The sequence below is a fragment of the Rhincodon typus genome, chromosome 38 (genome assembly GCF_021869965.1).
Source record: "Rhincodon typus isolate 14 chromosome 38, sRhiTyp1.1, whole genome shotgun sequence".
NCBI lineage: Eukaryota > Metazoa > Chordata > Chondrichthyes > Orectolobiformes > Rhincodontidae > Rhincodon > Rhincodon typus.
In genome coordinates this window covers 342102-366890 of record NC_063369.1, presented here as the reverse complement: position 1 = coordinate 366890, position 24789 = coordinate 342102, and the positions used below count along the sequence as shown (strand labels likewise).

The following is a 24789-nucleotide window of genomic DNA, read 5'->3' as shown; positions in this document are numbered from 1 at the left end:
CCTCTTCGACCTGTTTGTTTCCTCTCCACCTATCCTCTCCTCTATCCCTCTTCTATCCGCCTCCCACTCTCTCCCTATTTATTTCAAAACCCCCTTCCCCTCCCCCTTTTCTGATGAAGGGTCTAGGCCCGAAACGTCAGCCTCTCTGCTCCTATGATGCTGCTTGGCCTGCTGTGTTCATCCAGCCCTGCACCTTGTTGTCTCAGAAATATTACACACCTGCTTCAGAGGTGGGACTTGAACTTGGGTCTCTTGGCCTAGAGGTAGGGGTTCTACGACTACACCACAAGATGGCCTTGTCCCTAGGTAGTTTCGAACTGCCAACCTTCTAGTTAACAGCTGAACACATTAACCTATTGTGCCACAGAGATGGGCACCATACTCCTATTTATATATTGTTTTCATTTTTTTGTTTTTTTTTCTTTTTGTTTGTTTTTGAGGAGATTCTAATCTATTGTTTATATCTATCAGCCAGGGCTCCCTGATTAGACCAGATTGTAGCTCCAGTCAGGAATTCATATTCTATAAGGTCCACCTGGCTGACCTCATTACAATCATTATATCCATTTCCCTCTAAGTCTGAGGATGTGGGCCTGTTCTTTTTCTTGTAGCCTTTTCCGGGGCATTTTTACACTGGGTCTGGTTCCTCCGAATTAGGCTCAAAAATGGGCAGCGTGTACTGGACCATAGCCTGTCTCTTGCATCTGGAGCATCTCAGAAGAAATTCATCCTCTTCTTCAGGCAGTAAAGATGTTGAGTCTGCAACATTCACTATGTCCATTTCAGACTCTATGGTTTCTACAATGATAGACAGAGGGGGAGAACCCACGTGTTTTGATAGCCTTTCTGGCTGTTCTGAGGGGCCGAGTTTATTTTGCTCCTACCCCGTTTGTGAGTTTGTAGCTTTCATGTGCTCCATGTGCTTGTTCAGAACCACCTCACCTGCCTGAATTATGTATGTCATGGGATTGACCTCACATCAACCTTGCCTCTTACCCATGCAGGGTCATTTTTGTGGTTTCGGCACCAAACTTCATCCCCTTTAGTAAACTGTCTCACTTGCTTAGAGAGTCTTGTGCCTGGCAGTGGCGTTCCTGATGCCATTTCACCCCAACGCTCAGGTCCAGGAAGATCAGATTTAATCTGAATTTCCAGAAGGCGTTCGACAAGGTGCCTCACAAAAGTCTGCTGCGAAAGATAAAGGTGCACAGCATTACAGGTAATGTATTAGCATGGATAGAGGATTGGTTAACTAACAGAAAGCAAAGAATGGGTAAAATGGCTGTTTTTCTGGTTGGAGATCAGTGGCCAGTAGTGAGCCTCAGGGATCACTGTTGTGACTGCAATTGTTTACAACTTACATAAATGATTTGGGATTGGGGTCCAGGCGTAGTGTCTCAAAGCTCGCTAAGATGAATGTAGACCAAAGTGTGCAGAGGACAGTGAAAATCTACAGAGGGATATAGTCAAGTTAACTGAGTGGGCATGGGTCTGGCAGATGAAACACAATGTTAGTAAATGTGAGGTCATCCACTTTGATAGGGATGACTCACAATGGACTGTTATATAAATGGTGAAAAATTGCAGCATGCTGATGTGCAGAGGGACCTGGGTGTCCTTGTGCATTAATCACAAAAAGTTGGTTTGCAGGTGCAGCAAGTAATTAAGAAGGCAAATGGAGTATTGTCCTTCATTGCTAGAGGGATGGAGTTTAATAATAAGGAGGTTATGCTGCCATTGTATAGGGTGTTGGTGAGGCCACACTTGGAGTACTGTGTGCAGTTTTGGTCTCCTTACTTGAGAAAGAATGTCCTTGCACAGGAGGGGTGCAGTGGAAGTTCACTCGGTTGATTCCAGAGTTGAGAGGGTTGGTTTATGAGGAGAAATTGAGTAGACTGGGACTATACTCACTGAAATTCAGAAGAATGAGGGAGGAATCTTATTGCAACATATAACATTATGAAGGGAATAGATAAGATGCAGGAGGTTGTTTCCACGGGTGGGTGAATCTAGAACTGGAGGCATAGCCTCAAAATAAAGGGGGACAGATTTAGGACTAAATTGAGGAGAAACTTCTTCTCCTAAAGGGTTTTGGCTCTGTGGAATTCCCTGCCCAGTGAAGTAGTGGAGGCTATCTTGTTGAATGTTTTTAAGGCAAAGGTAGATAGATTTTTGAACAGTAAAGGAATTAAGGGTTATGGTGAGTGGGTAGGTAAGTGGACTTGAGGGCCAGCATAATTGATGTGTAACCGACAAGCTGCTGGCAGTAATTTTTGTCATTGTTGGCACTTTGGGCACTGCCCCATCAATGCGGCTATATCTGCATCCAATCCTGGCCACCAGACATAACTTCTTGCCAACATCTTAATTTTGGACACCCCTGGATGAACCTTAGCCAGTATCTGATGGTGACCTTAGATCAGGACAAGCACTCTTGATCTGGTCTTGCAAGGTCTGGAAAGGTTTAATTTCTGGTTCTGATAGCCCTTTTGTTTTCCCCATCACCACCAGCTGTTTCAGATCTTCCTGCATCCTCAGTCTGATATTATCAATGGTGATCAGAAAGTTTAAAACCAGAATGGACTCTTCCAGCGGCATCTTGTATCTTGTAGCGGGAGGTGGCTCAAGACATCTGCATTTGCTACCTGGCTCCCCAGATGGTGTTCTAACTTGTAACTGTCTACATTTACAATGGAAGCCCATAGCTGAATTTAACCTGAAGGTATGGTGGTACGGCCTTGTCCTCTTTCAGTAGCCCTAGGAGAGGTTTATGGTCTGTTACTATTACAAATTTACATCCGTAAAGATATTGGAGGAACTTTCTCACACCACAGATGATTGTCATACCTTCCTTCTCAATCTGGGTGTATTTGCGCTCTGCATCAGCTAAAGTCCGGGAAGCATACGCTATTAGGTGTTCCTCTCCATTGAGCCATCTCTGAGCCAACACTACCCCGATACCTTAGGGGGAGGCATTGCATGTCAGCACCAGATCTTGCTTGGGATCATCGTGTGCCAACATCTCAAATGATGATAGCTCATGTGTAGGCAAGCTGTGCCATCACTAGACTAGTAATTCTGAGCCCAGGATAGTGGTCTAGGGACATGGGTTAGAATCCCACAATAGATAGTGAAATTTGAATTTGAATAAAATAATCTCAATTTACAATGCTTGTCTAAAGGGAACTTTGTAACCAATGTTGATTATCCTAAAAACCCATCTGGTTCACCAATACCTTTTAGGGAAGGAAATTTGCTGTTTTCAACTGGTCTGGCCTATTTATGACTCCGGAGCCACAGCAATGTGTTTGATTCTTAACTGCCCTCTGAAATGACTGAGCAAGCCACTCACAAAAACAAAGTTGCTGGAAAAGCTCAGCAGGTCTGGCAGCATTTGTGAACGAAAAAACAGAGTTAATGTTTCGGGTCCGGTGACCCTTCCTCAGAAATGATAGTGGCTGGGAAAACGTCAGTTTATATGCAGAAAATAGAGAGGTGGGTGGGGTAGGGAGTAAATGATAGGATAGAGCCCAAAGAGAAAGAAAGACAGTTGGACAGACAAAGGAGTTGCTAACGATCAGGCTGCGAGGGTGAGTAGTTGTTAATGGGACTGTTAGTGACTAACAACAGGGTGTGTGTAATGGCAGGCTATGTGGTAACAAGTCGGTGGGCAAGAAGAGAGATTAGAACGGAAATCCTGTCGGTTGGCAAGCGACTTAGGTGTATCAAAACCTGCTACAAAACCTAAAATAAGGAATAAATCTGGATGGCGTTGACCCAGGCATCAGAAATGATAACAGTTGACCCAGGCATCGGAAATGATAACAGCTGTCAACCTCTAAAAGTCTTTCTTACCAACAGTTGTGTAGTCAAAAATAAGCCTGGCATAACCATTCTCACTGAATCATACTTCAATAACAATATCCCAAACGTCAGCATCACCATTCTGGTATTGTGCCAGATCCACCAGAGGAGGCAGCATAGTTTTACAGACTTGGGAAGGAGTTTCTTTGGTAATCTTCGGAGTACTTGGAGTATGACGGCATCAGGTTAAACATGGACAAGCTGATTACCACTGTGCATCCCACCCAGCTCCCAACCACCACCAGCTAATGAATCAGGGCTTCTCCATTTTGAACACCACTTCGAAGAATATCTGAGGTTGACAAGGGCACAGAATGTATTCTGGTTGGGGACTTCAACTTCAGTAACACAACAACTGACTTGTGGCTGAGTCATCTCGGACAGAGCTGGACATAGCTGTGAGGGTGATTTTGTAGCAAGTCTACAGAGAATCAACATGAGGGAACATGTCCTTATTAATCTACCTGTTACAGATGCATCTAGCAATTTCACTTCATGGGAGTGATAACTGCACAGTCATTTTGGAACAAAGATCCTTCTCCATGTTGAGAATAACTTCATGACAGACTTTGAACAGATCTAGCAACTCAAATCTATCCATCCATACATAAAGTGCTGTGGGCCGTTAACAGCAGCAAAATAGTATTCAACCATAATCTGTAACCTCACGACCTGGCATATCCCCCAATCTACCATTAAAATTAAGCTGGGAGATCAACCTGGGTTCAACAAAGAGTGCAGGAGAACATGTCAGGAGCGGTATCAGGAATACCTAAACAAGAGGTGTCAAATTGGTGAAACTACAACACAGGAGTACATGTATGCCAAATAGTAGAAGCAGCAATACACATGCTTAGCAATCTCACAACCTAAGATCTGGGCTCTGCAGTCTGCCACATCCAGCCAAGAACGGTGATGGACAATTAAGTAACTAACAGGAGAAGGTGGCTGCACAAATATGCTCCTTCTCAATGACAAGACATCAAGTGAATCAGTGCAAAAGACAAGGTTGATGCATTTGTATTCATCTTCAGCCATAAATGTTGAATGAATGATCCGTCTCAGTCTCCTTCTGAATCCCCAGGATCACATACACCTGTTTTCAACCAATTCAATTCACATCACATGGGGTCAAGAAAAATCTGAAAGCATTGGATTACTGACAGTGACTTCCTTTAGCTTCAAGACAGCATTTGATCAAACGTAGCATCATGGACCCTAGCTGGGGTTAATGGGAATCAGGGAGAAACTCTCTATTGGTTGGAATTGTACCCAGCACAAAGTAAGATATTTGTGGTTGTTGAAGATTAATCATCTCAGCAGGAGGACATCTCTGCAGGAGTTCCACAATGTATTGTTCTAAGCTAACCATCTTCAACTGCTTATTCAATGATCTTCCCTCCATCATAAGACCAGATGTAGAGATGTTCTTTGGTAGCTGCATGATTTTCAGCACCTTTTGTGACTCCTCACACAATGAAGCAGCCCAGGTCCAAATGCCCATGACCTGGACATTCTCTAAGCTTGAGTTGAAAAGTGACAAGTAACATTCGCACCACATAAGTACCAGGCAAATGAGAATATAACCACTGCGCCTTGACATTCAATGGCATTACCATCACTGAATCCTGTACTAATCAACATGCTGGGGGTTACCATTGACTAGAAATTGAACTGGACCATTCATATAACTACTTTGGTTACAAGAGCAAGTCAGAGGCTAGGAATCCTACAGTGAGTAACTTACCTCCTGACTCTCCAAAGCCTGTCTGCCGTCTACCAAGCACAAGTGAGGAATGTAATGGAATACTCGCCACTTGGCTGGATGATTTTAACTGCAGTATCATTCATGAAGATCAAAAAAATCCAGGATGAAGCAGTCTAGTTGGTTGGCACCTTATCCACCACCTTCCACATTCACTCCCTCGAGCACCAATGCCCAGTGGCAGCAGAGTTCACCATTTACAAGGTGAACTGCTGAAACTTAACCAGAAATCCCTACAGCACTTTCCAAACTCTCAAACCTCTATCACCTAGAAGGGCAAGGTGAGCAGATGCATGCAGGTTCCCTCTAAGCAACATTCCATCCTGACTTGGAATTATATTACTGTTCCTTCATTGACATTGGTCAAAATTCTGGTATTCCCTCCCTAACAACACTGTGGGTCTTTTTTTAACCTATCACAAGGATTTGCAGTAATTCCAGAAGGCAGCTTATCACGACCTTCTGAAGGGCAATTCCTTTATTCATGCATGGGAAGAGGGCATCACTGGCTAGGCAGCATTTATTGCCCATCTCTAATTGCCCAGAGGGCAGTTAAGAGTCAATGACATTGCCGTGGGTCTGGAGTCACATGTCGGCCAGACCAGTTAAGGCTGGTGGTTTCCTTCCTTAAAGAACATTAGTGAACCAGATGGGTTTTTCCCCAACAATTGACAATGGATTGTGTGATCAGCATTAGACTTTTAATTCCAGGTTTTTCCTTTCTTTAAAAATTGAATTTAGATTCTACCATCTGCTGTGGCAAGATTCAACGTCAGGTCCCCAGAACTTTATGTGGGTCTCTGGATTAACAGTTCAGCGATAATACCACTAGGCCATCGCCTCCCTTAATTAGGGATGGGCAATAAATGCTGACCCAGCCAGGGACACCTTCGTCCTGTGAATCAGTGTAAAAATAAAAAGTAATTGGAATATTAGTAGGCCATTTAATCCATGAATCTACTCCGCTATTCAATGAAATAATTGATAATATGTGACCTAACCTAATATTTGCCTTTGCCCCATATCTGTTGATATCTTTGATAGATTTTTGTTAATTAATCTCATCTTTAAAATTACCAATTGATCTACAATTGTGAAAGAGAGTTTTAAGCTTTTACCACTTTTTGTATGGTAAGGTCTGGCTCTAATTTATAGACCATGCCTCTTCATTCTAAACTTCCCAATGAGCAGATGTATTTTCACTCTATCCACACTATTTGCTGCATTTAATATATTGTAAACTTTGATCAAATCATCCCTTATTCTTCTAAACTGGGAAGAATACAGTATTCACTTGTACAGACTGTCCTCCTAATTAAAGTCTCAGCATCCAGGTATCATTCTGGTTAAACAAAATCCGAAAGAACCGTGGATGCCGTAAATAAGAAACAAAAACAGAAATTGCTCAAAAAGCTCAGCAGGTCTGGCAGCATCTGTAAAGAGAAATCAAAGTTAATATTTCAGGTCCAGGTTCAGAACACTGAGGAAGGGTCACTGGACCTGAAATGTTAACTTTGATTTCTCTTCACAGATGCTGCCAGACCTGCTGAGCTTTTCCAACTACTTCTGTTTTTGTATCATTCTGGTTAATCTCCATTGCACTCCCTACTGAGTCAAAATATCCTTCCTCGGCTATGGTGCCCACACTGCTCACAGTATTCCAGGCAATGATCCAAACACGGCTTTGTAAAGCTGAATCAGGACTTCTACCTATTTTATACTCTAATTTTCTGTTTAAAAATGCCAGCACTCTTTTAGCCTTTTTGACTGCTATATTTACGTGTCAAAGAGATTTTGACCCTCGAGTCTTGCGGAACCTCCATAGTTTTTAGCTTTAGTCAGCGATGGCTCAGTTGCTCGTACTCTCATCTCCATGTGAGAAGTGTGTGGATTCAAGTCTCACTTCCAGTATTTTAGCATAAAAATCAAGGCGTTCCATTGTTGTACTGAGAGAGTGCTGCACTGTTGGAAGTGCTGTGTTTCAGATGAGATGTTGAGCTAAGGCCCTGTTTTCCCTATAAGGTGCTATATAAATGCAAGACTTTTACAGCATTTAAAAAATACGTTATTCTATCCTTCTTGATTACAAAATGGGTTATCTCATACTTGATTTCACTGATTTCATTCATTTCAGTGTATTGATGATTCACCCAATCTATCAATATATAGTTGTAATTTTATCATTCCAACTATATGACAACACCACCTACTTTTATCAGAAGTGAAATACTGCAACAGATTGCTGGAAACCTGGAATAAAACAGAAGGTGCTGGAGAAACTCAATTGGTCTGACAACATCGATGGAGAGAGAAACTGAGTCTGCCTTTCTTTGTAATGGGCAAATTTGTATTTGTATTTTGATCTTTCTATCACATCATCTTAGTCAGAGCTTCCGAAAGTGGGAATCTTTTGAGTTACAAGTCCAAGGCAGTAATGGCTGATATGGAGCTCTGAACAAGTGGTCAGCCACAAGGCAGCTTTTATCCTTCCTCTGTTCAAGCGTGGGCATGGCTTAAATTATTGACCCGGAGGCCTGCATCTGGTAACTGTAAAATTATTTGGCTTTATATTCTTTTAAAAATCCATGAACTCTCCTCATAACACTTTCTATTTCATACTCCTTTTTCTTAGTGAGATACCCTCTCACCCCACCACACACTCTAACAATTTTCATTGAGTTGACACACTAATTTTTCAAATTTGAACTGGTGTCGCAGTCGGTAAAACAAAAGTTTATCAAAAGGTCTCTTTACAAATCGAGGCTCATTCTTTCTTCAATCACCTGAAAATTTTCAAGGTGTCCAAGTAACCAATCCAAACAGATTCTAGCAATTTCCCAACAAGGGATATTAAGCTAGCTGGTCTATAATTCCCTCCCTCTTCTTGCTTACACAGGCAAATGACATATGCAATTTTAGAGTTTAATGGAGCAGTCCCCAAATTGAGAACTTTGGAAGATCATAGTTACAGCACCTGCAATACTGCTTATATAGCAAATAAAGTTACATCCACAAATAAAATTCATTTTAGATTAGCAAGGGGCACGTCCAGCGACTTAGGTAATGTCTGGAAGTCCAAAAGGATCAGTATAAAGCTGGAAAAAACATGTAGCAACAGACACAGATGTGAAGTTGCACTTTGCAGATGCAAGAGTTGGACTTCAGTAAGAGGAGGATAACAGCTTTTTAAATGTGGGAATGGTAAAGGATGCTCAGAATCAACTGAATGGATAGAGAAAGACAAATGAGTTGGTTAGATCAAGAGCAGATGTTCAGCATTTAAAAGGGTTAGAGAGAGAAAGATAGAGGATTGGAACCGAGGACCACACGGCATTGTCCTAGCAATAACTGTAGAAAAACTTGAGGATAAAAACAGAAGGGAAGAATAAGAGAGAGATGTGTTGATAACATTTAGATATCGACTGAGGGAAGAAATCCAGAGAAGAAACAAGACTGCCCACTGATTCATTAAGATTATGATGACAACAAAAAAAAAAGAATTCCTCGTGGTCGTACGGTCTATATTCTCACAAATTTCTGAGTAAACATGTTCTCCTGAATTCTCTGTTTGATTTTTTGATGACTATCATATTTTAATGACCTCAGATATCCAAGGGCTCAAAATAGTGGATGCCGTAAAATATAGAAAATTCAGGGCGTTACTTAAGAAAGAAATTTGGAGAATGAAGAGGGAACATGAAACAACACTGGTGGGGAACATTACAGAAATTCTAAAGGCATTTTATAAGTTGCTGATGCCAAGAGAATAACCAGGGAAAGAGTAGGGCCCATTCAGGATCAAAGTGGGAACCTGTGTGTAAAGCCAGAAGAACTATTTGAGATTTTAAATAAGTACTGTGCATTGAAAGGGAAGAGGTATTAGTAGTTTTAGTGGTATTAAGGGTGGATAAATCCCCACAGCCAGATGAGAACTACCCCAAACTGCTTTGGGAGGCAAGGGAGGAAATTGCAAGGGCTTTGACATTGATTTTCACATTCTCCCAGGAGGGGTGCCAGGGGACTGTAAGTGCCATTATTCAATAAGGGTGGTCAGGATAAACCAGGAAACTACTGGAAAGTGAGTTCAACATTAGTGCTATGGAAACCATCGGAAAAAATTCTGATGTACAGAAGTAATCTCCACTTGGAGAGACAAGGATTAATCAAGGATAGTCAGCATGGCTTTGTCAGGGAGTGATCATATCTAACAAATTTAATGGAATTTTTCGAGGAGGTAACTAGGTGTGTGTGTAAATGAGGGTAGTATAGTTGATGTCTCCATAGATTTCAGTAAGACTTTTGGCACGGTGTTGCATAGCAGGCTGATTAAGAAGCTAAAAGGACACAGCTTGTGGTGAGTACAACTGAACACTCTTACCCACCTTTCATACATGATGAGCATAGCTTCTATCCATCTAGAAATAAACCTGAGTATTTGCACGATTCTTTATTAGGTTATATGTTTCTGGATGTTTTCTATTTACCCCCTTAGCCAGGATACTATTGTTGTTCCTGACATCAACATCAGACTGAACGCTGAATGTGTTCTAGCTTCCTTTTTAAACAAAAATATAAGATTTACTACTTGTCTTTTTTGACACTACACCTTTTTAAAACAAGTTATTAAATATATGTAATGGCGAATATGTTTAAGTGTCATTTTATGAAGACTATCTGTTTTATTGTTTAGACATGATCTTCCAAGATTCAGAAAAGCCTGCAGCGCATGTTACTGGTAAGTCTATATGCAAGTGGCATAATTAAAAGTAAGTAATTCAGATTGTCACGCAGATATCTTAACTCTATATTCATGCAAATAACCTCAAAATGCCAACTATGATTTTATAATGGTATCTTATTAGAGAGTCCAGCGCCTGTTAGTGGCCTTGTTGTAAGGTGGTAAACACTATCATAAGATTCAGAGACAACACAGTGTGGAGCTAGAAGGATACAGCAGGCCAGGCAGCATCAGAGGAGCAGGAAAGTTGATGTTTTGTGTTGGAGCCCTTCTTCAGAAATGGGGAGGGGGAAGGGAGCTTGAAAATAAATACAGAGAGGAGGGGTGGGGATGGGGAAGGTAGGTAAGGTGGTGATAGGTGAGTGCAGGTAGGGAATGGTGGGGATTGGTCAGTGAGGTGGGAGGGGCAGATAGATGGGAGAGAAGATGGACAAGTTGTGTCAGGTCAAAGAGGCAGGGATGAGAGGGAGGGTTGGTCATGGGATGAGACTGGGGGTGGGGAGATTTTGAAACTGGTAAAATCCACGTTTAGGCCATTGGGCTGTAGGCTCCCGAGACGGAATATGAGGTGCTGCTCCTCCAGTTTGCGGGTGGTGTCATTGTGACACTGGAGGAGGTCCAGGATGGACATGTCACCTAGGGAGTGGGAGTGGGGTTTGAAATGGTTCACGACTGGAATGTGTTGTCGTTTGTCACGAACAGAGCACAGGTGCTCTACAAATGTAGAGGAGGCCACATTTCTCAAGTCACCTTTACAGGGAGAATGTGTTAGTAAGCGGTATGGTCGTTTAATGATTATTGGATTAACAATCTAGAAGTCATGAGTTCACATTTCACCATGGGAAATTTAGAAATTGAATTCAATAAATCTAGTAATTTGTAGAAAGCACAAGAAAACTGAGAGTATGGGATTTAAAGGTCACATTTGCATTTCAATAAAGACAGTCTGATACCCAGTTTTGTTATTCCAGTACCAAATTATATGATTTCCTCTTAAGGGCATGAAAAATTTCTATAACTGCTATAAAGTTCAGTAAGAAGATATCCAAGTTTGGAAAATTGAATATTGATAATTATATTCAGAGATGGAACTTATCCAAAGCATTTATGTGTCAACTAAGAGTCCTCCATCATTGGTCTTGTCTGAGGACCACTGTATGTTACCAGAGGTGGGAGCACATTCAGAATGACTGATTCTGACAGCCTTCGAAATTACGCTGGACTTCAAGAAGTCTAAATGGCTTCAAATTTAAAAAAAAATTGATGAAACCTCCTGCAGAACACCACCTACATCATCACAATGTAAATCAGTATTTCTCCACGTTGGTCATTACTTATAGGAATTTCTGAGGGAAATAAGTGCACAGAATATACTTTGGTTGGGATTTTCGATGCCGTTCATTAAGTGAATCAGTAGTATATCACTGACCAAGCTGATGAAGTTCTGAATGACAGACTGAATCTGGTGATGAGAAAATTAACATGAAAAACTAGTCAACTTGATCTTTTCACAGCTTAGCTTATTATAGATATATGTGTGGGTATATCTATGATATTTCTATCAGAATTGACCATCACATATGAAGATACATTTCATAGTTTACTGTAGCACGATAACCATACTAAGTTACCCTGATGAAGACAAAGATTAGCAAACCTTTTTGTACTGTGACTCCATATTAAGCCTTGGAAATTGTCACAGTCCTTCAGGGAGACTTGGGCGAGGTGGAAGTGATAGATCTGTGACAACTGGTGCGGAATGGAAGGTTGCTTTAAGAGCTAGTGGTTATTAGAGTGGGAGCATAGTTATTATAATTTAGAGCTCCACAGCGTCCGTGGCTGCCACAGAGATTGTAACTCTACTTGTGTTCCTAATCTCCAATCAGAGAGCCAGACTAAGGACAGATATAGTGGCACATATATATCTATAATAAGCTAAGTAGGCATTCATGAGGTGTGTTGGAATAGTATGCGACCGCTATTTGTGATTTCATTGCTTTTGCACGTTCTTTAAATCTTGAACACAATGAAGCCAGGACACCAACCCTAGTTCAAAATGTATTAGAGAAAAACATAGAAGGTGCTGGACCAGATCTGTGCAGTAATAAGCTACAAATCTAATCAGGCAACCCACAGAGCTATTAAAAAAGAAGCAATAAAAATATTCAGGTCAGAGAGAAACAAAGTTGGCATTTCAGATTGATGACTTTTCACAGGAAAGCACAGGTTACCTGCATATTAGACCATAAGACTTTAAGAATTAGGAAGTGGAGTAGCCCACTTGACCCCTCCAGCCTGCTCCACCATTCAACGGGATCATGGCTAATCTCACTGTCCTCATGCCTAATTCCTGCCCTCTCCCCATAAGCAACGATTCTTCTCCTGATCAAGGTTCTTTCTCAGCCTTAAATATACATAAGGATGCTTCTCTCTGTGGCAAGGAATTCCAAAGGCTCACAACCCTGTGAAAGAAGAAATTCCTCCTCATCTCAGTTTTAAATTGGCACCCCTGTAACCTGAGACTAGGCCTTCTGCTCCTTGACTGTCTCAGTCCATGCAGCATTTACACTGTCAAGCCCCTTAAGCATTCTATATATCTCAACTAGGTCACCCCTCATTCTTCTAAATTCCAACGAGTAGAATTCCAACTTGTATAATCCTCACTCTTAAGACATTCCCTCCATTGTGAAGCTTGTCTGAACTGCCTCCAATGAAGTGATTATCTTGCTTAAACAAGGGAATCAAAACTGCTCACAGTACTCCAGATGTGGCCTCATCAGCAACTTGCAGCAAGGCTTTCCTTCGTGAACCAGATTAAAAGAAAGCACGAATGCAGCAGGTTATACTTCAGTAGTCTCACAGCAACACATAAGAACAAAGAACCTTAGCCCTACCAATTATAACTGAGGATCATGGAGATCAAGAAATCCAACTGGGAGAGGCTTCATGAATCCTCAAACACGGTGTAGTCCATAACATTAAAGCTTATGCGTTAAGAAGAATCTTTAGCCAGAAGTGCATCCTGACTGGATGACTCTTTTCAGCTACTCCTATAATCCCCACCACTATGGATATCAATTTTCATCAATTTGGTTTAATCAACATGAATAAATGACAGGCGTTTCTGTGGCCGTGAACAAGACTCTAGGATGGTGTGTTGCCTCCCTGGTGCCAAGGTCCTGGATGTCTCTGAGTGGCTACAGGACATCCTGAAATGGGAGGGAAAATTGACAGAAGTCATTGTCCATATTGCCACAAATGACATAGGTAGGAAGAAGGAAGAGGTCCTGTGAAGACAATTCAGGTAGTTAGGTAGGGAGCTAAAAAGCAGGACTACCAGCGTAGCAATCTCAGGATTACCACCTATGCCACGGGCTAGTGAGGCTAGGAACTGAGAGCAAGTACATTAGAACATGTGGCTACAGAGCTGGTGTAGGAGGAAGGGCTTTAGATATATGGATCAGTGGGATGTCTTCTGGGGAAGGTAGGAACTGTACAAGAAGGATGGGTTGCACCTGAACTGGAGGAGCACCAATATCCTGGGCGAGAGGTTTGCTAGAGCTCTTCGGGAGGGTTTAAACTAGTGTGGCGGGAGGGTTGGGAACTGGAACAACAGGCCAGTAAGTGTAAGGACTGGGTACAAAACTGAGAACGAGATATGCATTGGGCAGAGTAAGAGCAGGCAGAGGAAGCCGCAGAGCACAGAGGGACTGGAGGTCTGGACTGCATTTACTTCAATGCAAGAAGTATAACAGGTAAGACAGATGAACTAAGAGCATGGATTACTGCATGGAATTATGATCTTAATGCCGTACAGAGACATGGTTAAAGGAGGGATAGGACTGGCAGCTTAACATTCCAGAATATCGCTGTTTGAGATGGGACAGAAAGAGAAAAGGGGTGGGGGAATTGCACTACTGATTAGGGATCACATCACAGCTGTGTTGAGGGAGGACACATTGGAGGGATCTTGCAGTGAGGCATTATGGGTGAAGCTCAGGAATAGGAAGGATGAAATCATAATGTTGGGAGTTTTCTGTCGACCTTTCAGCAGCCCACAGGAGACAGAGGAGCAGATATGTAGTCAGATACTTGAAAGGTTTAAAAAAATCAGGGTAGTTGTGGTGGGTGATTTCAACTTTCCTCTTATTGACTGGGGCTCCCTTAGAGCCAGATGGAGAGCAATTTGTTAGCTTTGTCCAGGAGGGCTTTTTGAGACAGTATGTTGACAATCCAACCAGGGAATGAGCCAGGACAGGTGATCGATGTTTCAGTAGGAGACCATTTTGGGCTTAGTGACCATAACGCCATAAGATTTTGAGTAGTCATGGACATGGACAAGAGCGGCTTTCGGGTGAGGGTGCTTAATTGGGCAAGGGCCAGTTACATCCAAATTGGACAAGAACTGGGGAATGTGGATTGGGAGCAGTAACTTGAGGGCAAATCTAGGTCTGGCATGTGGAAGGCTTTTAAAGACCAGTTGATTAAAGTGCAGGACATGCATGTCCCTGCAAAACTGAAGGATAGAAATGGCAGGATGACAAGGAAAATTGTAAGCTTAGTCAAAAGGAAGAGGGAAGCATACAATAGGTCTAGGAAGCTACAAACTAAAGAAGCCCTTGAGGAGTATAGGGAAATTAGGAAGGAACTTAAACACAGAATTAGGAAGGCTAAAAGGGGCCATGAAATGTCTTTAGCAAACAGGGTCAAGGAGAATTCCAAGGCTTTTAATGCATATATTAGAAGAAAGAGGGTAGCAAGGGAAAGAGTAGGCCCACTCAAGGACAAAGGAGGGAAGGAATGCGTGGAGCCACAAGAAGTGGGAGAGATCTTTAATGAGTATTTTGTATTGGTATTCACCAAAGAGAAGGACATGATTGATGTTGAGGTCAGGGATGAATTTGTTGAATACTCTAGAGTATGTCAATATATTGAAGGAGGAAGTTTCAGGTATCCTAAATTGCATTGACGTAGACAAGTCCCCAGGGCCATATGGGATCTATTCCAGGTTCTAGGCAAAGGGAGAAATAGTTGGGGCATTAGCAAATATCTTCACATCCTCTTTGACAACAGGCAAGGTTATAGAGGACTGGAGATTAGCCAATGTTGTTCCCTTGTTTAAGAAAGGAAGCAGGGTTAATCCAGGAAATTATAGGCTGGTGAGCCTGACATCTGTGGTGGGGAAGCTCTTGGAGAAGATACTGAGGGACAAGATATATGCACATTTGGAAGAAAATGGACTAGTTAGTGACAGGCAGTGTGGTTTTGTACTTGGAGGTCATGTCTCACCAACCTGATTGGATTTTTTGAAGGGGTGATACAGATATTTGATGAGGGAAGGGCTGTGGATGTAGTTTACATGGACTTTAGTAAGCCATTTGACTAAGTCCCACATGACAGATTGATACAAAAACTAAAAACACATGGGATTCAGGGTGGGCTGGCTAGATGGATACAAAACTGGCTTGGTCACAGAAGACAGAGGGCAGTGGTGGAAGGGTGTTTTGCAGAATGGAGACCAGTAACTAATGGTGTTCCACAAGGATCCTTAGGTCCTCTGTTATTTGTAGTATATATAAATGATCTGGAGGAAAATGTGGGTAGATGATTAGTAAGTTTCCAGATGACACGAAGATTGGTGGAGTTGCTGACAGTGCCGACGATTGTGAGAAGATACAACAGGATATAGATAGATTGGCAACTTGCGCACAGAAATGGCAGATGAAGTTTAATCCAGACAAATGCGAGGTGTTGCATTTTGGAGGATCAAATGTAGTTGTGAATTATACTGTAATTAGCAGAACTCTTAGGAATATTAACATGCAGATAGCTCTGGGCATGCAGGTCCACAGTTCCCTGAAAGTGGAAACACAGGTAGCCAAGGTAATTAAGAAGGCCAAAAGGCATGCTTGACTTCATCGGCTGAAGCAAGGAGTATAGGAGTTGGCAAACCATGTTGCAGCTATATAAAACCCTTGTTAGGCTGCATTTGGAGAAGCGTATGCAGTTTAGGTCACCACACTACCAGAAGGAAATGGAAGCTTTGGAGCAAGTGCAGAGAAGATTAACCAGGATGTTGCCTGGTCTCCAGGGCATTGACTATAAGGAAAGGTTAAAAAGACTAGGATTGTTTTCACTGCAAAGGTGGTGGCTAAGAGGAAACCTGATAGAGATCTACAAAATTATGAGAGGACAGATAGGGTGGATAGTCAGAGACCTTTTCCCAGGGTTGAAGTTTCAATTACAAGGGTGCATAGCTCCAAGGTGAGAGGGGGAAAGTTTAAAGGAGATGTGCGAGGAAAGTTTTTCACGCAGAGAGTGATAGGAACCTGGAACACATTGCCAGAAGAGGTGGTGGAAGTAGGCACATTGGTGACATTTATGAGGCGTCTGGATGGTTACATGAATAGGGAGGGAATAGAGGGATACGGACCGAATATGGGCATAAGCTTTGTTTTTTAGTTTAGTTCGGGTATGATGATCAGCACAGGTTTGGAGGGTTAAAGGGCCTGTTCCTGTGCTGTACTTCTCTTTTGTTTTGCTTTTGTTCTTAAATCACTGGATATGGCAAAGATTATGATTCTGGACAGCATCTCGGGTGTACTGTGCAAGACCTGTGTACCAGAGCAAGGTGATTCCCTCACCAAGCTGTTCCAGTATAGCTATGATGCCATTGAAAAGCACAACTATCTAGATATCTTTTTGCTACAAAAATAGACAACTTTCTTTCTGTCAATGACTGCCCTATCAATCATCTCCAATTATCAATACAGTGATTGAAGGAATCAATTATTTCATCAAGTGACAGATATTCGCGAATAGTCTGCTCAGCATTGCTTAGTTTGAGTTGACTACTTAGTACCAGGATTAATCCAGATTTGAATGCCATAGCTAAAAACCAAGAGAGAGATGTCAACAGCTGACCTTGACGTAAATATATTATTGACCGAGTGACGAACCAAGAAATCCAGCAAAAAATGGAATTGGAGCCAAAGGATGAGCCATTCAATGACTGATTGTAGTGCTCTGTTCATTACTCCATGCTGTAAAGTCTTGGGCCTTTCTCTTCAATTGTTCATAACGGTCTCCCATTTTCAATTTTAATGAATAATATGACTAGGCGAAAGAATGCATGAGCAATGGTTTCCCATTACCTTCCTACAATGTGCTCAAAGGAAACACAAGCCCAATTTCTGAAGAATTCTTTGCTGTGGTTACTGGTGATCAATCATTATATCCTCAGGATATCACTGCAGAACTTTCTCAAAGCAGGACAGTTAGCTCGATCATAATTAATAGCCAGAAACAGTGAGCTATATACTGATAATTTAACACTGGTATCAGAACGTTTTGTTATCAATGTTATCATGAAGATGAATTATATGTGTGTCAAAATCTCTCACTCAATGTCGGAAAATTTTTAAACACGCTGCAATTATAAATTGGTCTACGTTTCTCTTTTTGTGAGCTGGCAGCACTGCCACCTTTGAGTAGTAAGTTTGTGGGTTGAAGTCCCACGCCAGGAGTCAAACACAGCATTCAAGACCGATACTCCAGAGTAGCACTGAGGAGGTAGCATCTTTCAGATGAAACATGAAACCAAGGCCCTTTCTTCTCTGTCAAGTGGATGCAAGGGATCTTAGCCACTACTTCAAAGAAAAGCAAAGGATTTATCTCCAATGTCTTTGCCAATATTTATCCTATCCCTCATTCAACATCATAAAAACAGATGATATGGTTGTTACTATATGACTGTTTGGAGAAGCTTGTTAAGCAGAAATTGGCTGCTGCTTTTTCAACTCTATGACTACACTTCACAAGTACTTTGGGACTTCTGGCGCTGTGAACCCCGGTACATAAATGCTTAATTTTTTTCCTGCTGCCGAACACAATCTTGGATTGCTGTCTGAACATTAGGCTAATCTCATCCTCATTAATGTAGAGCCAGTCTATATGTATATTTCAACTTCCTTTGAACATAAACTAAAACAAAGGGTTAGATTTACTGATCAATATTAAATTTATAGGTAATCACTGACAATGGCCTGTGTGACACAATGTAAAATACAGTATAATTTAAACCAAGTAACACTTTAAATATTTTACCCAATGACTGAATCACAGAATTGTTATAGAAGGAGACTATTCGACCCACCGGTTCTGTTACCTGGTGCTTTTTCCACATTATGCCTGCACACCATTTCTATCCAAATAACCATCCAATGCCCCCTCTTGAATGCATCAACTGAACCTGCCTCCATCACGTTTCCAGGCAGTACATTCCAAATCCTAACTTTTTTCTCACATCACCCTTGCTTCATTTGCATATCACTTTAAACCATGCCCTTCCGTTCTTTTTTATGAGTGGGAACAGCTACTCCCTATCTACTCAGCCAGCCTCTTATGATTTTGAAAATCTCTATCAAATCTCCATTCAGCTTTCTTTTCTCCGAGGAGGACAGTCTCAAATGAAATAACTTCACAGAGGCTGGAATCCTGCCATCAAGTAACCCTTTATTTACAGATGCATAGTATTTGACACTGGTGCAGCTTCCTCAGAGCCAGTTCTCAGAGTGAAATGAACTCCTGACACTCCTGTTTCTATCTGTAAGCCAGGGCTCCCTGATCGGACCAGATTAACAACCCTAATCAGGGAACTTATATTCTATGAGGTCTACCTGGCTGACCTTGTTACAATCACTATACTAACTTCTTCATTCTATTCCTCATAACTTAAGTTTCACATTCCTGGAACCACTCTCGTAAATTGCACTTGCTCGAATACATTCAAATCTTTCCCATAATGTGGGGTTCATAATTGGACATAGCACTCCAGCTGAGGTCTACTAAGTGCGTGTATAAATTCAACATAACCTCCTTGCTCTTCTACTATATGCCCCTATTTATAAGGCCAAGACACTTTATTTTTAGTAACTGCATTCTCCCTGTTTCCTGATAGTTTCAATAATCTGTACACATATACAACCAGGGCCCTCTGCTCCTGCATCCACTTTAGAGGTGTACCCCCATCTCATATTGTCTTTCAATGTTCTTCTGATCAAAATGCATCACTTCACACTTCTCTGCATTGAACCTCATCTGCCATTTATCTGCCAACTCCACCAACTTATCAATGTCTTTTTGAAGTTCCATATTATCCTCCTCACAGTCTACAATTCTTCCAAGGTTAGTGTCATTTGCAAAATTTGAAATTGTCCAGTGCACACCAAGATCCAGACTATTAACATATATAAAGAAAAGCAAGAGGCCCAATACCGAACCCTGGGAAATTCCATTACAAACCTTCCGCCAGCTCAAAAAATATCCATTAACCAATCCTCTAATTTCTAAGTCAACGATAGCTCTTGGTTTACCTCTGAGAGATACTTTATGACACTAACGGTTTTAACACACCTATTTTTACTAGTAACTATAAAAATTAAACTCAAATTCTCCTTTCTCTTTTCACTTTAATGGTGAATTAAGTCATTGTTCAATGTCATTGTATTTCTGGGAACCAAGAGTTATGGGGAAAAGGTAGGAAAGTGGAGTTGAGGATTGTCAGATCAGCCGTGATTTAACTGAATGGAGATGCAGCCTTGATGAGCTAAATGGTCTACTTCTGCTCCTATGTCTTGTCTTATCCTAAATCTTTATATTCCATAAAATCTACTCATTTCTGAATTGATATTTCCAATTGACCCCTAACCTTACCAATTTTTCAGAAGGAAAGGTTCCAGAATTCCATTATACTTCAGTGCATTAGTACTTTCTGACATCAGCCCTAAACCATCTTACACAAATCTTAAGTCTATTCTGGCTTGTTCTGAACTCTCCCATCAAAGGAAATAGTTTCTTTATCTATCCTGTCAAATCCTTAATTGTCTTATATACTCCAATTAGATCACCCTTTAATATTCCTTATTCAAGGGAAGGTGAGCCTAGTCTTCGTTAAAGAGACAGGTTTTAAGCATCTTAAAAGAGGTGAAAAGATTTAGGGAGAGAGTTCTGAAGAGAGAGTTGGCAATGGCAAGTTGAAGGAAGTGTGAGTTCTAACAGAATTGTATGACAGATTAGAAAAATGGGAAAAAGTGAGGGAATTAAACAGCAGGATGAAATTTTTAAAATCAAGGCATTGCTGAACTAGGAACCAATGTAGATGAATTGAACCTGGCGTGAAATAGGTTATAGACAGCGAAGTTTTTGATGAGCTATATTGATAAACTTTGTGGAAGATGGTAAATCGGAAGCTAACACTCCTACCATTATTTCCACTTCCCAATACGTCTAAGTCTGTCTCAACCCTAGGTAAAATTCACACCACTCTGTGTCCCTAAGAAACAGGCGTGGATAGTAAACCATTTGCATGGGTTTTCCCTTGAGCAATATCATCTGTGATCTGCTAGTAATATATCCAAACATTTGGGAGAATGTGAACTTCCTGTAACAGTAATATTTTAATTTTTTTAACCCTTCTACATCTGTAATGCTTGTTTGTCACACTTGCTCAGCTTTGAATTCTCTCATCCCCATCTCCAACTTAGATGGTGCATTCTTTGCCTTGCTTGCCATTTAAAGCCTATTTTAACTACAATTAAGAGATAGTAAGAACTGCCGATGCTGGAGTCTGAGATAACACAGTGTGGAGCTGGAGGAACACAGCAGGCCAGGCAGCATCAGAGAAGCAGGAAAGCTGACATTTTGGGTCAGGACCCTTCTTCAGAAATGGGGGAGGGGAAGGGGGCTCTGAACTAAATAGAGAGGAGGGTAGGACAGTTCTGAGGAATGGTCGTCGGTCCCGTAACATTAACTCTGTTTTTTCCTTCACAAATGGTGCCAGACCTGCTGAGCTTTTCCAGCAACTTTGTTTTTGCTCCTGATTTACAGCATCCACAGTTCTTTCAGTTTTTATTATGAATAGTAAGGATTTAGAGGGATATGGACCAAATGGGACTGGCGAATGGGACTAGATCAATCTAGGATATCTAGTTGGTATGGACAAGTTGGACCGAAGGGTCTGTTTCCATGCTGTACATCTCTGTGTCTCTATGAGAGGGTTGGAATAGTAGAAGCAACTAAAACATAATTAATCACAGATAATTTATAATGGTGGAAAGGGTGATGGGACTTGTCTGGTTGCAAAAGTATTTATAGATGTTCGTATTCTTACAGGGTGTAACCTCAGTGCCTCTGGGTATGGCCGACTGCAATGGGAGCACAACAAAGGGATTGCCTTCTTACGTGGAATTGACTATAAGGAAGGAGCTTTGGTGATTAAAAAATCTGGACATTACTTCATTTACTCAAAGATCCTATTGGGTGAAATAAGTTGTGACGTTGAAAGAAATGGGTTTCTGAAGCAGACAGTTTTCAAAGAAGGAGACGCCTATCCACAACCCATTGAATTAATGGCTGTTCGGAAATTCTTCTGCACAGGGCAGAGTGCAGATCAGTGGCTGGACAATAGCTACCTAGGGGCAATATTTGATTTTAATGAAGGAGATCATGTGTTCATTAAAATAACAGATAAAAGACTTCTGAAAATCTTCAACCATGCAGAAACATTCTTTGGCGCTTTTATGATTTAAAGTATTTGTCAGACTCTCTATTCATTTGTCTCATTCAGTAAGTGAACATCTACTGCAAACATGTGCTCATTTCCTGCTTTGCTAACGTGAATGTCTAAGTATACCACTTCATAATAATCAATGAAGCGTGTATTTTTTTCTTTTACAATGGAAGCATTTCCTCTGAGATACGGCCAGAATCATGTTGTAACATCAATTGTTTTGGCAACGGGACCTGTTTCTCTAGGCTGAGATACTAGGCAGAAGCAGCAATGCAGCAGCCAGCTAATTACATCTTCATGGCTGAGATGCTTGGGCAATCGCATGATGAGAAGGCAGGAAGTTGGCAACCCTGCTACGGCAGCCGGACAGACATCTATTCCCTACAATCCATCTGTTCTATCATCCCCATCCCACCCTGACCTCCCATAGTCATGTTCCGCCTTCTGTCTGTAGATTTTGACTTTCCCAATGCAGATCAGCCTTCTTCCCCTAAGAAGCTCTCATAAATCTGCTACAACCCACACTCCCCCTAGTACTTCGATCCCCCTTGCACAGCCAACAACCATTCTCAATGCATCAATGCCCCCACTCCCATGGGCCAACAAAGCTGCCCTGGGGAAAAAAGCAGCACCCAACGAAATCCACCAAGGAAGACTACCTTCTTTGTTGCTATCATGAATCTGAAGCCACGTGCTTCTCTTTTGCTGCAGTTAATTGCTGAGATATCATTTTACCAATCAAAATGATGTTTCAATGAGTACACATGGCAGCTAATACATTATAAATTGGTGCCTGCCACTTGCTATAGAGAAGTTTGATCAATCTTCAATCTACTGCTGCATTAATTCCCTTCTTTCATCTTGCTGTTGGGAAGCTGACATTACAACTCCCTTACAATTAGTCATGCCTGTTTGCATCATTTCCAACTGCTGGTAGCAGATGCCATTTACTATTCATCATTTTTTATAAACCTTTATTTATTATTGCTTAATTGGCAATTTATTTTTGTGTTACAGTTCACAATTCCCACTTAGTCAAAGACAAAGAATATTGTTCCATTTACTGTTTTATAATTTGCATATCTGGGCGACATGGATAAACTTACTGGTGATGGGTTTAAAGATCTTTACCTTCAAATCCATTGTGGAGATATATGCTTCAGTAGCATGGCCAGCTTTAATTGCCAATCCCCCGTTGCCCTTAGGAAAGTACTGGTGAACTATTGCTGCCTTGAACCACTGCAGTCCACGTGCCATAGGTACACTAAGTGTTGTCAAATAGGAAGTTCCATGATGTTAATATTGTGGTTGTGATGGAACAATGATATATTTCCAATTCAGGATGGTGTATGTCTTGAAGGAGAATCTGCAGGTAATGGTGTTCCCATGCACTTACTCTCCTTGTCATTCTAGGTGGTAAAGTTCACTGGTTTGGAAAGTGGCACTGTCAAAAATCTTGATAAGATGTTGCAATGCATCTTGCAGATGATACACTGCAACTATGGTGCACAGGTGATATAGGCATTGGATATTTAACAGGATGGATGGAGCACCTATCAAGTAGGTGCTTTGTCCTGGATGAAGTTGGAACTTCTTGAGTGGTGCTGGAGCTGCAGTCGTCCAGGTAAATTTTAAATCATTTCTCCTAACCTTGCCCTTTTGTTCTTTAATATCTGATCTGTCTGTGATGAAGCAACTTGGGTATTTTGCTATCTTAATATGTCAAATAAATGTACATTATTGACACCTGCATTGTTTTTGCCATCAAATGTCATATAATGACCTTAAGAGTTGATGATTAATGAAACCCAGCAATACTTGTACATGATACATTAGATTTTACAGGTACTGTGCCCTACAGCAAAGTTTCAGTGAAATGGATAACATAAATCTGTGTGATGGAACTTATTATAAGCATAAGTATAGTCTCTGTGCGCATTTTTCACCTTGCTTGCAGGCAAGGAAATGTCTGCTATCCTTGTCCAACATCCAATACATTAATTCCTACAAAATGAACCAGAAAATTGAAATTCCCTAGCATGCATATTGAAAACCAAACTCAATTTCTGTCAAGGTTGTTAAGAACTGCTGATGCTGGAGTCAGAGAAAACACAATGTGGAGCTGAAAGAACACAGCAGGCCAGGCAGCATCAGAGGAGCAGGAAAGTTGTCGTTTTGGGTCGGGACCCTTCTTCAGAAATGGGGAGAAGGAAGGGAGCTCAGAAATAAATAGAGAGGAGGTGTGGGGATGGGGAAGGTAGGTGGGATAGTGATTGGTGAGTGCAGGTAGGGAGTGGTGGGGACTAGTCAGTGAGGTGGGAGGAGCAGATGGGTGGGAGAGAAGATGAACATGTTGTGTCAGGTCAAGGAGGTGAGGATGAGAGAGAGGGTTGGTCATGGGATGAGGCCGGGGATGGGGAGATTTTGAAACTGGTAAAGTCTACATTTAGGCCATTGGGCTGTAGGCTCCCAAGGCAGAATATGAGGTGCTGCTCCTCCAGTTTGCAGGTGGCGTCATTGTGACACTACCTTTACCAGTTTCAAAATCTCCCCCCCCCCCGCCCCCTCCCCTGACCCACCCCCCCTCCCATCCCCACCTCCTTGACCTGACACAACCTGTCCATCTTCTCTCCAACCTATCCGCTCCTCACACCTCACTGACCAATCCCCACCACTCCCTACCTGCACTCACCTATCACCATCCCACCTACTTTCCCCATCCCCAACCCTCCTCTTTCTATTTATTTCTGAGGTCCCTTCCCCCTCCTCCATTTCTGAAGAAGGGTCCCGACTCGAAACATCAGCTTTCCTGCTCCTCTGATGGTGCCTGGCCTGCTGTGTTCCTCCAGCTCC

The 24789-nt window shown here is 41.7% G+C and overlaps 1 protein-coding gene across 1 annotated transcript in view; it reads left to right on the top strand.

The window, feature by feature from the left end:
• Positions 1 to 21955, top strand: part of LOC109924654 (tumor necrosis factor ligand superfamily member 14-like) — a 41439-nt gene extending 19484 nt beyond the window's left edge. Inside the window, exons 3-4 of the mRNA XM_048617783.1 lie at positions 10320 to 10364; positions 21540 to 21955. Coding sequence (XP_048473740.1) covers positions 10320 to 10364; positions 21540 to 21955 — 461 coding nt within the window. The remainder of the gene's footprint in view (positions 1 to 10319; positions 10365 to 21539) is intronic.
• Positions 21956 to 24789: the final 2834 nt, after the last annotated feature.